The sequence below is a fragment of the Oncorhynchus masou genome, chromosome 29, assembly GCF_036934945.1.
Source record: "Oncorhynchus masou masou isolate Uvic2021 chromosome 29, UVic_Omas_1.1, whole genome shotgun sequence".
In the NCBI taxonomy this organism is placed as follows: Eukaryota; Metazoa; Chordata; class Actinopteri; order Salmoniformes; family Salmonidae; genus Oncorhynchus; species Oncorhynchus masou.
Genome location: NC_088240.1, coordinates 40,919,129 through 40,935,226, shown reverse-complemented (window position 1 = coordinate 40,935,226; position 16,098 = coordinate 40,919,129). Strand labels below are relative to the sequence as shown.

The following is a 16,098-nucleotide window of genomic DNA, read 5'->3' as shown; positions in this document are numbered from 1 at the left end:
ATCCAATCCCAGAGCTAGAAAGGTGTTCCGCAAGGCAGTTAACCCCCAACAACCCCCCTGCACATCTTTGATTCAGAGTGGTTGGGGTTAAAGGTGGAAATAAACATTTTGTTTGATTGCATTCAGTTGTGTGCAACTGACCCTCTCCCTTCCGCAGAATGAGTGATCTCTCATTTAAGTCTCTGAACAGCCACTATGATCCGTAAGGAAGTATTAGCGAAGTTATGACCTGTCTGAACTAATGGCCAATCACATGTCCTGATGTACCCTGTGCTGTTGCTTCATGTTAATTAATTGGATCAAATAGACAAAAGGATTCCCTAGTAACTAAACAGAAGCAAAACAACCGAAACGGGGAGGGACCTGCCTGAACTTGTTCAATAAGAAAGAAACTCTCTTTCCCGCACGTGAAAGTTGTTGTTGTGCCGATGGTTAAACGTCTACATGCTTGTCATGTGCTACTAAATCATACTTGTCATGTGCTACTAAATCATACTTGTCATGGGAATTTCCTCAGCATTGGTCTGCCATGAACACTGCCGGCTAGAAAATAAAACATCTTCATGATTTCCCATAGTGGATTCGTCAAACTGAAGCATCACTGTTGCAACCAAAACAGTACCCAGTAGTGCACTACTTTGGGAATAGGCGACGCAGGCACACACTCACCTGACACAAAGGCCACTTTCTCTTTCAGCACAGGCAGGACATCAGACGCCTTAATCCCATCGTTTCTGAAGGACCCTGGAAGAGGAGGAAGAGAGTCAAATCAGGACAAGAATCAGCCAATCAGGACAAGATTCAGCTAATCAGCTTTCATCTCTGTAATCTCACTAAGTAATGTACATTCCTGAAATAAAAGGAACACATAACTACAGTCTGATGATGATGATAGATAACACAAAGACAAGAGTGCACTTCTCCTCAATGTTTTTCCCAGACCCTGAGAACCTTTTTCTTCACAAAGTTTTCTAAGCCAATGACATGTCATTAGAACAGGGATAAATGACGCTAAAAAAGAGAACGAACATAATGGTATGTTCCAGTACTCTATGCTATATTTTTTTTAGGCCTAGCTGATTCTTTTTCATCATCTGTAATCACATACCTGTAATATCGTCGTTAAAGTCCTGCATGGTATATGAGCATCGAAAATAGGTTCATTTGCATTCAAGAGAATGTTTCCCGAATCACAGAGCACCATTTAGGACTATTACAAAGCTATTACCGTCGGTTTCTACCGCTCTTTCCCTCTCATTGACTTCACACTGCATACAGACTTGCTATTCACAACCGTGCCTGGCCACTTTCCTTGCCTGGTCGCACAAAAACACAGGGGGAGAGGCGAGGCAAGGACATTGATCACAACGCAACAGCAGCACAACGAGCTGGAGGATGAAGACCATTCTCCACACTACACCACAGCGTGATATGGGAAAACAACTGAACACCCCCCCACAAGGTGTTTGAGTTTATGTCTACCAATGTCTTATTCAAGTGCGTAACGCTAGTCTTTTGGACGTCAACATTCTAATAAATACTTTTGATATACGCTACCGCAAAAAAATACAAAATAATCTAATTTGGTTGTGTTTATGAATGTCTTAGGTGACAGAATACGAAATAACAATTTACTTCAAAGAACACAATAGTATTTTCAATAGTTTATGTTACAGTATGTGCACAAATGAAAAACCACTAAAAACACCACAAATCAAGTGTTAAAATCCGTTAACCCTTAACCCATGAACCCTTATGTTTGAAATCACTAAAATACTACTTGACATATTTTTTTCACTATGATCCTTCATCTCCTTTCCCAAGTATGGGTCTCAAACGTCTAAAACAGTTTGTCCTAGAAACAAAGTGTTCTCCACATGAATGGTGCAACCATGCTGATCGCATAGATATAATTATCATTTCCCTAGGATTTTCAGAGGCTGAGCAACACTGATCTGAAGTCAACTTTTAAGTCAATTTGACCTTCACCGTTGACCTTTGCGCTAGAGACAGATGGTATTCTGTCAGTAAAGCGCTATCCATGATGAGCAAAAGCATCTCAGTATATTTTCCCTTAGAGGCCAAGGGACAGTGATCTGGTCGGGCTAAAAATGAGCAGAACATTTCAAATATCACACCCCCAAAATATGCTAACCTCCCCTGTTAATATAATGCTGAGAGGTTAGCATGTCGCGGAGTATGATATTTCTGCGTCTGTATCTTTCTCACTCATCATTATTCACGATTCATTCAGGACTATCCGTAATCATGGTAGCATCCACATTAACGTAGAAGTGTTTAGTAACATATCATATGCTTATTTACAATAAAAGTGACTCCAAAATGACACAATACATGATACACCATTAATTTCTATTGGGCACAAAATCATCTGAAACACAACCAAAAACAAAACAGCAAATGAATCCAACATAATTTTGATGACTATGACGGTGGCACGTTGAAAGTCACTGAGCTCTTCAGGCAGGGCCATTCTACTGTCAATGTTTGTCTATGGAGATTGCATGGCTGTGTGCTCGATTTTATACACCTGTCAGCAATGGGTGTGGCTGAAATAGCCGAATCCACTCATTTGAAGGGGTGTCCACATACTTTTGTATATATAGTGTATCATGACTATCAGTCATGACCAAGGTTGGAAATGAACACCTGCCAAATGCGAATATATTTTGTCATTGGGGGATAAGAATGTATATTTCACTAGCCAAGTGAGCGGGGTGGTCACGCAGAGCATTTGGGAACATAAACAACAAAATAAATCCAAAGCCCACATGTAGAAGTTGGTCAAATTGAAAGAAAGGCTACTATAAAGTGTAAATTTGTCCTCGTGTTTCTTGTTACATCGTTTTGTTCACGTGCTACAGTAGGTTGTTTTCAATGTTCATTTGAGTTCGATGAAACTGTCTTGATTTTTTTTCATCACAGACAAGCTAGTGCCCAAGTTACCACGGTAACGCTCCATCCCTTAAAGGGCAGACAGAAAATTTGTCTGACCTAATGATTGTGCTTGATTGAGCATGGATCACTCCCAGACACTTTTATTCACTAACTTTTAGTCATTGCACTCCTAGATGTATTTGTTCTCCTATATGTATTTGTGTGCTTCTACATTTCTACTTAGGAGCACATCATATAATCATTGTAAAAAATGTCCGCGTAGAGCCATGGCATATTTTGAGTTTAAATAGATTATTACTGTGCTTTGAGTGTTGTGCATGGAATCACAGTAATTCTGTCCAGAAGTTAGATTTTAAAATAGAGCTCAAGGGGCCATTTTCAAGAGTTGACTAAGTGATTTAGAAACTGCAGAATCTGCTCTTTCGGATACAATATTGACATCAGAACTTCTTACACGCTTGTGACTCTGTAGGAGACTTTCTCTGTGTCAATTCCAAGCTGCGCTCTTCATCAGATTCTTCATATACATTTTTTTTATCAATTGATAATATTCTCACCCATTAGACTATTATCAATTTAATCTAGTATTTCGTCTATCTATTATAAATGTGCAATTAGTTTAGATACAGTTTAGGTCTAGTTTCAATCCTCAGCTGCTCAAGCTGGCAGTCAGGGAAAGACTGGCGGTGAATGAGTGGATGTGGGGGGGGTGACCTCTTAAAACTGCTTACAACCCAAATTCTGTTTGTGATATTAAGATTCTAACAATGACAGTGTGTTACATAGACTTACTTAGGAAATGTCAAGAGCAGGGGCGGACATGGGGGGGGGGGGGGGGCAGCTAAGGGATACGGTGGCTGGAGAAATGTAACCAATCTGAAATTCATAGACAGGGGTATGGATGCAAGGAACTGACCATCTGTGAGGTCAGAATCAACCAAAAATGGATGGAGGCCAGCAAATGATCACGAGGCAAAACAGACAGGAAAAAAGCTCACTGCATTCCAACTCAATATCTGCACAATCTGACCAAAATATTTGGCGGTTTGCCTAGTATAGAGCAGCCAATCAGAGCATAGCATGTGCAACATCAATGAGCAAGAAACCCACCAAGCAATGAGTCACACCAAATCAATAAGTATGTACTCGTTTCTTATCGATTCCGATTGGATAAGGTGACGTGTCCCCCCGCATTGTTTGAGCATTGAACAACAAAGCACTGTGATCTATTTCTCTCTCTCTCTCTCTTTTCTCTCTCCCTGCAGGACTCTCGGTTCGCTCAGCTGGTCGGCCGTCTGGTGTGTTATGAAACCCTCTCCCATAGTGTCCCGCATGTCCAAAAGTGGCAGGATTCAGAAAACAAAGCGCACATGTCCACCATCGCCTGCTGTGGCTAGGAGACACAGCCTCTTCACAGAACATGATTTACCGACCACGCGTTCCAAAGAACATTCCAGAGTAGGCCACACGGTGTGCTATCTCAGCCGTACAGAGATGGGATGAATCCGTTTGCCTCCGCTCCCAAGGAGTTGACCTGACGTCTTACTGCCTGTTCCTGACAGATGGCTGAGGGCCCGTAGCACCAGGCAGGATGGACAGTTTCCCTGTTTGTTTCAACTTGACAAAGGCTGACTCCTCTCAGCTTAGTGTCTTGTCCTCCCCCTGTCTATAACCCAACCCGGTTGAGTGAAGCAGTCTGGCAGGCAGAGGAGGCAGAGGAGGCCCTCCAATCCCACAGAGCCTTGTAAATACTTCTCTGTCTTGGGATCCAGAGAGAGACGGAGAGGAGGGGGGGGAGGACCCCAGCTCTGGATGTCAGATTCTCCCTGTTGTCCTCACCTTCTAACCCGGACAACCATCAAAACACCAGAGGCATTCTTCATCCTGAGCTGTGGTGCACCATGAAGACAGAGGAAGTGCACTCCACAGCTACAACCTGTCCATGACACACTACATCTTCACCAGAATGACTCTGGAATGTGTCCCAAATGGTACCCCATTGCCTACACGTTTTGCAGTGCACTATGTAGGGAACAGGGTGCCATTGGGACAAATCATGAAAAGCATTTCCGCAAATACTTCAAACTGATGTAAAACACATGGTCAAATAAAGCAGTTTAATTATTATTGCTTTCGGCTCTAAAGTCTTAGAAAGGAGTGTGCAGTGACATTACTCGATAACGACGCCTCTAATGGCAAGACGCTACCATCGTTACTTCTCGAAAGCGGTCCAAAACATGTGGTAGCGGTCACCGGAGTGTCACAAACATCAGTCTTCTGCGTTTGAAGTAAATCATTAGGAGAGCTATCGGTTGCCTCACTAATCCTGGGCCTGGAAGCTGGGGAGCGGAGGGACCAACAGGACAAGTTCTTGACAGAGAGGGGGGGATGGGAGAGAGAGAGAGTGGTGGGGGGAGAGGTGGGTAAGGAGTGAGGGAGAGGGAGGAGGGAAAGTGCCCATCCTCTCCGTATGAGACTCAGTTACTGTCTGTTACCATGTGTCCACTCGAGAGGCCCCCTTTCTCTCCAATCTGTTTCTGATACATTTTGAAGGCATTCTTTTATGCTTACGACCTTCACTATGAATTATTGCGTTAAAACCTAAAACCTTTCCTCCATAACTACGCATGTTCAGTTTATTGTGGGGAGTAAGTGCCTTCCTCAGAGACAGCAACGATGACTCACTCACTTTAATATATGATGTCAAAGCACCTCCGCAGGGTGGATGAATTTAGGCACTTTCTCAATTCCCTTTGTGAGTAATTAGGCTACATTTACCTTAAGCACACACCAATATAACTGGAGGAGGAGAGGCAATGAGGGCTTTAAAATACAGCATACCTCCTTTAATGGTTCATCGGTCACACAGACCAAGTGCGCGTCCCAAATGGCACCCTATGCTATGTTAAAGTGCAATACTTTTCACCAGGGTCCATAGGGCTCTGATCAACAGTAGTGGACTATGTAGGGCTGTGGGCCCTGTTCAAAAGAAGTGCACTATGTAGGGAATAGGGTGCCATTTGGGTTGTAGACTACAACTGTACCAAGCTGAGACAGTGGAGGAGCTCAGGGTTGAGATACGAGCTCAATATTGTGCATAGATGGCCTGTAACACTCTATAAGAAACACAATAACATAGTATTGTTTTCATACAGACAACATTGATCTGTAGCTGATGCCATAGAAACACATAATGGGTGTATTCATTAGTGCACACTGTAGCAAAAATGTTTTGCAACAAAAACAAGAGTTTCTTATTTGACAAATTCAGGTTGGTCCCTCTCTGTTTCGGCTTGTTTCATTCCATTTGGTTACTTGTGAATACACCCAGGTCCAGCCTATCAAGTTTACAAATGTCCTCTTCTTTGAGGCTAATATAATTTGGAAAAATGAATCACTTTGAGCCAGTCACTTTGAGCCAATCGTCACTAACATTTGTCTTTTTAACCATTGTCAAATTGGCTTCAATTGAATATTCCTCAAAGTTTTAATTTTCACACTCTGTCATTGATTATAAAGGCAAAGCACATGATTTTAATCAGAACATTTTTACTGAGGCCAGTACAAAGAAGGCAGAAGGCAAAAATGTGGCAAAAGCAAGAAGAATTCCATTTGGATCCATCGAGGTAAAAACTGTACATGTACACTGACTACTAATCTAACCTAGAGAATCATTCCATATGTCTAGCTATCGAGGGGGGCAGGTATTATTAAGAGGTACAGTGTTGAAAAATGAAGCCGATTTAAAATCCACCCATGAATTACAATAACAAATCAACAGATTGACATGCACTGGCAACTCCAATAATGGTTGTTCCACACTGTTCCCTTTACTATGAAAACTCCACAATCTACAAATTATGTTTTAATTGACTACGGCAGTGAACTACTACACACCAAACACAGTGTTTGCCTGACAACTGAGACAATGAACAGGGGGGCACACAGACCATTGTGTGTCCCAAATGGCACCCTATCCCATATGGGCCCTGGTAAAAGGTAGTGCACTATATAGGGAATAGGGTGCCATTTGGAACGCATCCCTCAGTCAGTATGTCTCTGAGCAGAGCCAGACAGGCTCATTGTCTCCTTGTCGTCTAGCTGCACTGCTGCTTTGTTTCATCTGCCCTCCTCCAGAAACACCCTCTCATTGGCTGAGATGGTGGTTTCCCATGGCAACGCATCGACAAAGAAAAACAGGTCAAGCCCCGCCTCCTCCCTCTGAGATAAAGCATTGAGTTAGAGACTCAGCCTCCTCACAATCACATACCACTGTGAGGATTTTATATTGTCACTGATAAATGTTATATGGAATTGCCCCCCAAAAAAGGGAGGTTTTAAGGGGGTCTCGGATCAGACACAGGCCCGGCCCACGACACAACCCAGTCGCTGATGTGAACCCCTGATTGGGTAATGAACAGAGCGCTGCCAGACCAAATTGGTTTGTATTCGGTCCTGGAGGCAGCACAGTGTCTAATCCTTTACCCAGAACACACTGGGTTGAAGACTGTAAAACATCCTAAATACATCTCCATTGATCCCTGCGAAAACACAATTTTTTCTGTTGCAGTGTTTTCAAATGCTACATTCAAATATGCCTGATGCTCGAAGAAGAAAATGTATCGTGTGTAGAGTAAATGTTGAGGGAATGATAGCTAATGTTTCTGAATACTCCATTCTGCAATCTGCAGTATATCACTCAGAGGTAAATCTTTCAGACATCACATGTCATACGGGCTGAGAGACAAGGTTGGCTCAAGAATGAATACCACAAAAAACGGACCAAGTGACCATATGACCAAACCAGACATTATTGTCCCAAGGGCGGCTTTAGAACAAGGTCCCTTCTAAAGCCAAGAATAGTATAGTACAAGATGTTAAGTAAGAAATCATTGTCGTTTGGACATGCTCTGGCTGCAGCATGTGTGCTTTCTTAAAGCAAAATATTCAGGTCTTGAACTTACAACCAAATGAGGACCCGAGAGTAGGATCAAGGGCAAATCTATTCTTGCTTCTCAAATATTTCACATTATTAAAACAATGATGAACTTTCTTTGTTTTTACCAGAGGGATAATGAAATATGACAAGACAGTCAAATGAAACGTTGAGACATCCTTACCGATACTGATTATTGGAGGACCAAAAAAAAGCCAATCGGACGATTTTTACATATATTTATATTTTATATATATATATATATTTATATATTTTATATATATATATATAATAACAATTACAACAATACTGAATTAACACTTTTATTTTAACTTAATATAATACAGAAATAAAGTAAACTTAGTCTCATAAATAATGAAACATGTTCAATTTGGTTTAAATAATGCAAAAAAACAGTGTTGGAGAAGAAAGTAAAAGTGCAATATGTGCCATGTAAAAAAGCTAACGTTTAAGTTCCATGCTCATGTAACAGTTTAGCTTCCGTCCCTCTCCTCGCCCCAACCTGGGACCTTCTGCACACATCAACAACTGACACCCACGACACCCACCCACGTTACCCATCACTCCACCAAAGCCGCGGCCCGTGCAGAGCAAAGGGAACCACTACTTCAAGGCCTCAGTGCGAGTGACGTCACCGATTGAGACACTATTAGTGCGCACCATCACTAACTAGCCATTTCACGTCGGTTACACTCAGTACATGAGAACATATGAAAGCTGGTGGTTTGTTTTAACATGAGCCTTCAATATTCCCAGTTAAGAAGTTTTAGGTTGTAGTTATTATATGAATTATAGGACTATTTATCTCTATACCATTTGTATTTCATATAACTTTGGCTATTGGATGTTCTTATAGGCACTATAGTATTGCCAGCCTAATCTCGGGAGTTGATAGGCTTGAAGTCATAAACAGCGCTGTGCTTCAAGCATTGCGAAGAGCTGCTGGCAAACGCAGGAAAGTGCTGTTTGAATTAATGCTTACGAGCCTGCTGCTGCCTACCACCGCTCAGTCAGACTGCTCTTTCAAATATCAAATCAAATCATAGATAATATTATATATTATAATATAATAAACACACAGAAATCCGAGCCTTAGGTCATTATTTATGGTCAAATCCGGAAACTATAATTTCGAAAACAAAACGTTTATTCTTTCAGTGAAATACGGAACCGTTCCATATTTTATCGAACGGCTGGCAACCCTAAGTCTAAATATTGCTGTTACATTGCACAACCTTCAATGCTATGTCATAATTATGTAAAATTCTGGCAAATTAATTACGGTCTTTGTTAGGAAGAAATGGTCCTCACACAGTTGGCAACAAGCCAGGCGGCCCAAAACTGCTGCATATACCCTGACTCTGCTTGCCCTGAACGCAAGAGAAGTGACACAATTTCCCTAGTTAATATTGCCTGCTCACATCAATTTCTTTTAACTAAACATGCAGGTTTAAAAATATATACTTGTGTATTGATTTTAAGAAAGGCATTGATGTTTATGGTTCGGTACATTGGTGCAACGATGGTGTTTTTTTTTCCCGAAAGCGCTTTTGTTAAATCATCACCCGTTTGGCGAAGAAGGCTGTGATTCGATGATAAATTAAGTTAACCTAGTAATATCACCAACCATGTATAGTTAACAAGTGATTATGTTAGGATTGATTGTTTTTTATCAGATAAGTTTAATGCTAGCTAGCAACTAGACTCCTTGCTCTACTCGCGTAACAGGTGGTCAGCCTGCCACGCAGTCTCCTCGTGGATTGCAATATAATCAGTCATAATTGGCGTCCAAAAATGCCGATTACCGATTGTTATTAATCGGTCGACCTCTAGTTTCCATACCGGGCGGTAATGCATCCGGTTAGGATGCTCTCCATGGTGCAGCTGTGGAACTTTCTGAGGATCTGGGGACCCATGGCACATGCCACCTCGACAGCCACCTCGAAAGCTCTGTTGCTATTACTGTAAAACAGTATACCTGTGTATCAAATGGCACCCCATTCCCTATATAGTGCACTACTTTTTCAAAATGTTCCACTACCAAGGACACATGTGAGCTGGAACACATACAACCAGCAGAAAGTCTCTAAGGTTTGGATCAGGGATGTTATTTATGCTGTATCTGTAGCCAGCCAGCCAGTCAGCCTGGAACGGAAGCCAATGTCACAGCTGCCAATCCTTCACTGACTGTCTCACCCCAGCCTGCCAGACCTTCTCACCCCCGCCACCCAGAAGAATACCCAGCTAGGCCGCTAACCCCTAACCACCAGCCTCAGAGCCCCAGAGGCAAAACACTGACACACTGTCAAGCCAATTCAGACTGAGGAAAAATGGAGGAAAAAAAAACACTGGTCAACGCCACTAACTATCACTTAACTACCACATCCTAATGTGCTTTTAACAGCCAGACGAACGCACATGCTGACAAGATCAATGCCTTTGAGGTTTTGCTGGTTTCTGCAAGTACTGCACGTACTAAATACCAGCCAACATTTACCATTAAGTCCAAATCAAGATACAACCTGGCATTAGAGAGAGAAAAATATTGTATGCACCGCTTGTTTTGGTGTCTTTGCAGACTATTGATTGCTTGCTCCTCAGTGGTACAAATGGTGTCTATTAGAAAATGTTCTCTGGGAGAATGAATACGCAGTGTATTATCCTCGCGCTGCCATTAATGAATTGTGACGAACCCCATTTGCCTTACAAAACAACAAAACAATGCCAGTGAAATGGCTACAATCCCTTTTATCAAGCAGCGTCTCTTTTCCCGGAAAGAGCAAGGACTCAAGAAAGAGGCAAAGGCTGAGCGACGGCGAGGGATAAGCATCTGGTATGAAAACACGTTCTGGCTCAGACGAGAAATACATGCAAATGACGGGTCATAACAAATTAAAGGCATGATTACATCTCATAGAACTCAGGCGAAAGAAAAGTCCCTGGGGCAGAGAGAGAGAGAATGAGAGAGAGAGAGAGAGAGAGAGAGAGAGAGAGAGAGAGAGAGAGAGAGATGAGAGAGAGAGAGAGGGAGAGGGAGAGGGAGAGAAAGAGAGAGAGAGAGAGAGAGAGGGGGAGAGGAGAGAGAGAGAGAGAGAGAGAGAGAGAGAGAGAGGGGAGAGGGAGAGGGAGAGGGAGAGGGAGAGAGGAGGGGGAGAGGGAGAGAAAGATAGAGAGAGAGAGGGGGAGAGGAGAGAGAGAGAGAGAGAGGGAGAATGAGAGAGAGAGAGAGAGAGAGAGAGAGAGAGAGAGAGGGAGAGGGAGAGGGAGAGGGAGAGGGAGAGAGAGAGAGAGAGGGAGAGGGAGAGAAAGATAGAGAGAGAGGGGGAGAGGAGAGAGAGAGAGAGAGGGGGAGAGGAGAGAGAGAGAGAGAGAGAGAGAGAGAGCTTTGTTGGTCCTGGCTGCCCTTTCCCCAGCTCTCTCTCCCTCCTTCCCTCCAAATCACATAAACTGCTCTCCCCCTTCTCGCTGTCTTTCTCTCTGCCTCTCTCCACGGTGACAGATGGTCGCCATGCCAGACCTTGACACACATCTCTGAGGAAGTCAACGATCCATCAACAGGTCTTCGCCCCTCATTTATGCAGAGAAGAGGAGGGGAAATTGACAGGAGAGAAATAAACAGAGAGGAGAGGAGGAGTGCAGCAGGGGATGGAGCTGGATGGGAGAGAGGACAGGAAAAAGAGGAAAGGGGGATGAGGAAATGATCAATGTCCCACCAGGAGGCCCAGTATTACCCTAGGCTACTGAATCTCAGCAACAGTGTCGGATCAACACAAGGGAGAACAGGAGAGGAGAGAGGGCCAGGCTCACTAGTGTTGCAAACCTCCTCAAAGAGCTCCAACACAACAAAAACATGGCGGGGGGCCATAGACTGAGGGCTTTCCTGCCTGTCCTGTGGTTCCTGAAGATATGGAGACATGCTAAAACCCTATGGGTCTCCTCTTCTGGGTCGTCTTCATTATGGCACACTGTAGCAAAATGTTTTGCAACAAACGTTCAGGTATTACCCTCCCTGTTTCAATCAGTTTTTTTTCTTTGTTTGGTGCCTAATAAAGTCAACCCTGCCCTGAACCAGCACATTCAATGGTGGATGCTAGACACGTGTGCACTGGCCCGGGTTCTGAGGCTGGAGTAGGCTCCCCGATATGGATTACTACTTGTATGGCACCCTATTTCCTATGTAGTGCACTACTTTTGGCCGGGGCCTGTAGGGAATAGGGTGCACTACGTAGGTAATAGGGTACCATTTGGAACGTAGAGAAGCACATTGTCTCCCACAGTAAGGAACAAGTGAAAATCTCAGTCTGGGTGCTTATCAACGATGGATTATGCAAAAATGGGAATCGAAATGCAACCTGGTCTTTGGGAAATCGGGCTGGTAATTCATGAAGACAAACTAGCAGTCAATGACAGAGGTGCTGAGGAGTATCAGGAGATCACGTTCATCTCGGGAGCACATGATCAGAGGGAATAGTCCCCCTTCACCTGCAGCTTGAGAGGTTCCCCGTAGTTCTCCTTTGTTCCCCTTAAGGAGACATTATTTCCTAAAAGTCTTAATGATGAAATGCCTATGTATGTTATGTTGTAAATGTGAACATGAATTATGCCACTGTTTCAGATGACTCTGACGTTTTTCTTGCGCTGTACCCAATGACATATGAAAACTGTCCGGGTAGGTCGATGTCCTCATTGTGTTTTTACAGACGTGTTCAATACGTTTTATATGTACGCACTTTATTTGAATATTTCTGAAATGTATATTGTTATATTTGGTAGCACATATTTGTTTCCCCCTCGACTCCAACCCCATTCGATGCGTGGAACGGATGTGGGTGGAGCCAGGTCTACATGAGGGTGCTTTTTTTTTAAATCACAAAAGCCCCGACGAAGGCCGTGAGGCCGAAACATAAAGCTTATTAAAGAGCAGTGAAACCATCAAGAGCAGTGAAGCCATCAAGAGCAGTGAAGCCATCAAGAGCAGTGTGCGGGTTTCTTCTCTCCACCCCCCCTCCCCCTCTTAATGAGACGTAAAATAGTCAACGTCTGATAAACAGAGTACCCTATGGGGCCCTGTTCAACTGCAGTGCATAATAAAGGGAATGGAGGGTGACATTCTGGACACAGAGAGTGTTTTACGCTTCCCTGCCTGAGCTCTATTGTCCTGAGAACGCTGCTGCTCCGCGGAGAATCAAAGCACCTGAGTTTTAACAATCGCTGTTCGGCATGGCTAGCTATTTATATCCTACAGCGCATCAGTTTGTAAGAACCGACGCTGGGGAAGAGAAGCAGGTATAGAGAGTCAACATTTCATTTTGCATAGACATGGAACAGGACAAGAACAGCGGCAGAGCCAGGTAACAAAAACGGCATACGACAATTAATGCTGAAGCTTCAAGGGGAACAAACTCGGAACAGACAGATGTAGGGGAGGTCATGAAAGCAGGTCAATAGAGTCCAGGTGAGTCCAATGAATCGCTGATGCACGTGGCGAGGGAAACAGGTGTGCGTAATGATATGCGTCAGGAGTGCGTCGCGTCCGGGCAGCCTGGCGCCCTCGAGCTCCGGGGAGGGAGAGCGGGAGCAGGCGTGACACTATTGCCCTTTTGTAGAAAGTTGTGTACAGGCATCACAGAAGTCAATTAGGCAAAAGCACACAAAGGAACTGTAACGAACATCGATTACACAGAGCAAAAAATACAAACGCAACATATAAAGTGTTGGTCCCATGTTTCATGAGCTGAAATAAAAGATCCCAGAAATTGTCCGTTATTTCTCTCAAATTTTGTGCACAAATTTGTTTACATCCCTGTTAGCGATCGTTTCTCCTTTGCCAAGATAATCCATCCACCTGACAGGTGTCAAGAAGCTGACTAAACAGCGTGATCATTACACAGGTTGTGCTGGGGACGAAAAAAAAGTCACTTTAAAATGTGCACTTTTGTCACACAAATCAATGCCACAGATGTCTCACGTTTTGAGGGAGCATGAAATTGGCATGCTGACTGCAGCTGTTGCCGTTGAATGTTAATTTCTCTACCATAAGCCAATGTAGTTTTAGAGAACTTGGCAGTTCATCCAACTGGCCTCACAACCGCAGACCACATGAAGTGTCTGAGGCCCATTGTTTTCATTTATCTGTGATTTTTTATATATTATTTACCTTTATTTAACTAGGTAAGCCAGTTAAGAACAAATTCGTATTTACAATGACGGCCTACCAAAAGGCAAAAGGCCTCCTGTGGGGACGGTGACTAGGATTAAACATAAAAATGTAGGACAAAACACACATCACGACAAGAGAGACACCACAACATCCTATGAAGAGAGACCTAAAACAACAACACAACATGGCAGCAACACATGACTAGACTACACAGCATGGTAGCAACACAACATGACGACAACACGGTAGCGACTCAACATGGCAGCAGCACAACATGGTGGCAGCGCAAACATGGTACAAATAATGTTGGGCACAGACAACAGCACAAAGGGCAAGAAGGTTTAGACAACAATACATCACGCGAAGCAGCCACACGTGTCAGTAAGTGTCCATTAGTGAGTCTTTGAGTGAAGAGATTGAGATAAAACTGTCCAGTTTGAGTGTTTTTTTGCAGCTCGTTCCAGTCGCTAGCTGCAGCGAACTGAAAAGAGGAGCGACCCAGGGATGTGTGTGCTTTGGGAACTTTGAACAGAAATGTGACTGGCAGAACGGGTGTTGTATGTGGAGGATGAGGGCTGCAGTAGTTATCTCAGATAGGGGGGAGTGAGGCCTGAGATGGTTTTATTAATAAGCATCAACCAGTGGGTCTTGCGACAGGTATACAGAGATGACCAGTTTACAGAGGAGTATAGAGTGCAGTGATGTGTCCTATAAGGAGCATTGGAGGCAAATCTGATGGCCGAGTGGTAAAGAACATCTTGCCGCTCGGGGGCACCCTTACCTGCAGATCTATAAATTACGTCTCTGTCATCTAGCATAGGTAGGATGGTCATCTGAATCAAAGTTTGTTTGGCAGCTGGGAGCGATTACAATAGAGGAAACCAAATCTAGATTGAACCTAGGATATTTTCTGAGAGAGGGACAGTGTACCGTCTACCCATACTCCTAAGTACTTGTATGAAGTGACTACCTCAAGCTCGAAACCCTCAGAGGTAGTAATCACACCGGTGGGGAGAGGAGCAATCTTCTTACCAAACCACCAGACCTTTGTTTTGGGGGTATTCTGAACAAGGTTTAAGGGCAGAGAAAGCTTGTTGGACACTAAGAAAGCTATGTTGTACAGCATTTAACCCAAAATCCGGGGAAGGGCCAGTTGAGTACAAGACTACTGTATCATCTGCATATAAATGGGTGAGAGAGCTTCCTACTGCCTGAGCTATGCTGTTGATGTAAATTGAGAAGGGCGTGGGGCCTAGGTTCGAGCCTTGGGGTACCCCCTTGGTGACAGGCAGTGGCTGAGACAGCAGATGTTCTGTCTTTATACACTGCACTCTTTGAGAGAGGTAGTTAGCAAACCAGGCCAAAGACCCCTCAGAGACACCAATACTCCTTAGCTGGCCCACAAGAATAGAATGGTGTACCGTATCAAGTCAATAACAATAGAAGCACAACATCATTACTGTTATTTTATTGTGCTTTTATTTTTTTCATTTTTATTTATTGTTAACTTCAGTTTATTTAATAAATACTTTATTAACACTTGTTTTTTCTTAAAACTGCATTGTTGGTTAAGGGCTTGCAAGAAAGCATTTCACTGTAAGGTCTACATCTGCATGTGAGAAATAACATTTGTTTCAAATTGATTTGACATCATATAGGACCTTTAAGTTTGCAGTGACACATCCATAACCTGAGCGGAAGCCAGATTGCATACCAGAGAGAATACAATTGACATCAAGAAAGCCAGTCAGTTGATTATTGACAAGTTTTTAAAACACTTCTGATATACAGGGCAAAACAGAAATTGGCCTATAGCAGTTTGGATCAGCTTGATCTCCCCCTTTAAATAAAGGATGGACAGTGGCTGCCTTCCAAGAAATGGGAACTTCCCCAGAGAGGAGAGACAGTTTAAAAAGGTCAGAGATAGGTTTGGCCATGATAGGGGCTGCAACCTTAAAGAAGAAAGCATCTAAACCATCTGACCAGATGTTTTTTGGGGTCAAGTTTAAGGAGCTCCTTTAGCACCTCGGGCTCATTGACCGCCTGCAGGGAGAAACTTTGT

General features: G+C 43.4%; 1 protein-coding gene across 3 annotated transcripts in view; it reads right to left on the bottom strand.

Annotated features, from left to right (window-relative positions):
- LOC135519683 (kalirin-like) overlaps positions 1 to 16,098 on the bottom strand; it is a 259,660-nt gene that overhangs the window by 160,188 nt on the left and 83,374 nt on the right. For all 3 annotated transcript variants that reach the window (XM_064944915.1, XM_064944916.1, XM_064944917.1), the window contains exon 2: positions 670 to 744. In XM_064944915.1, the coding sequence (XP_064800987.1) occupies positions 670 to 744 (75 nt within the window). The remainder of the gene's footprint in view (positions 1 to 669; positions 745 to 16,098) is intronic.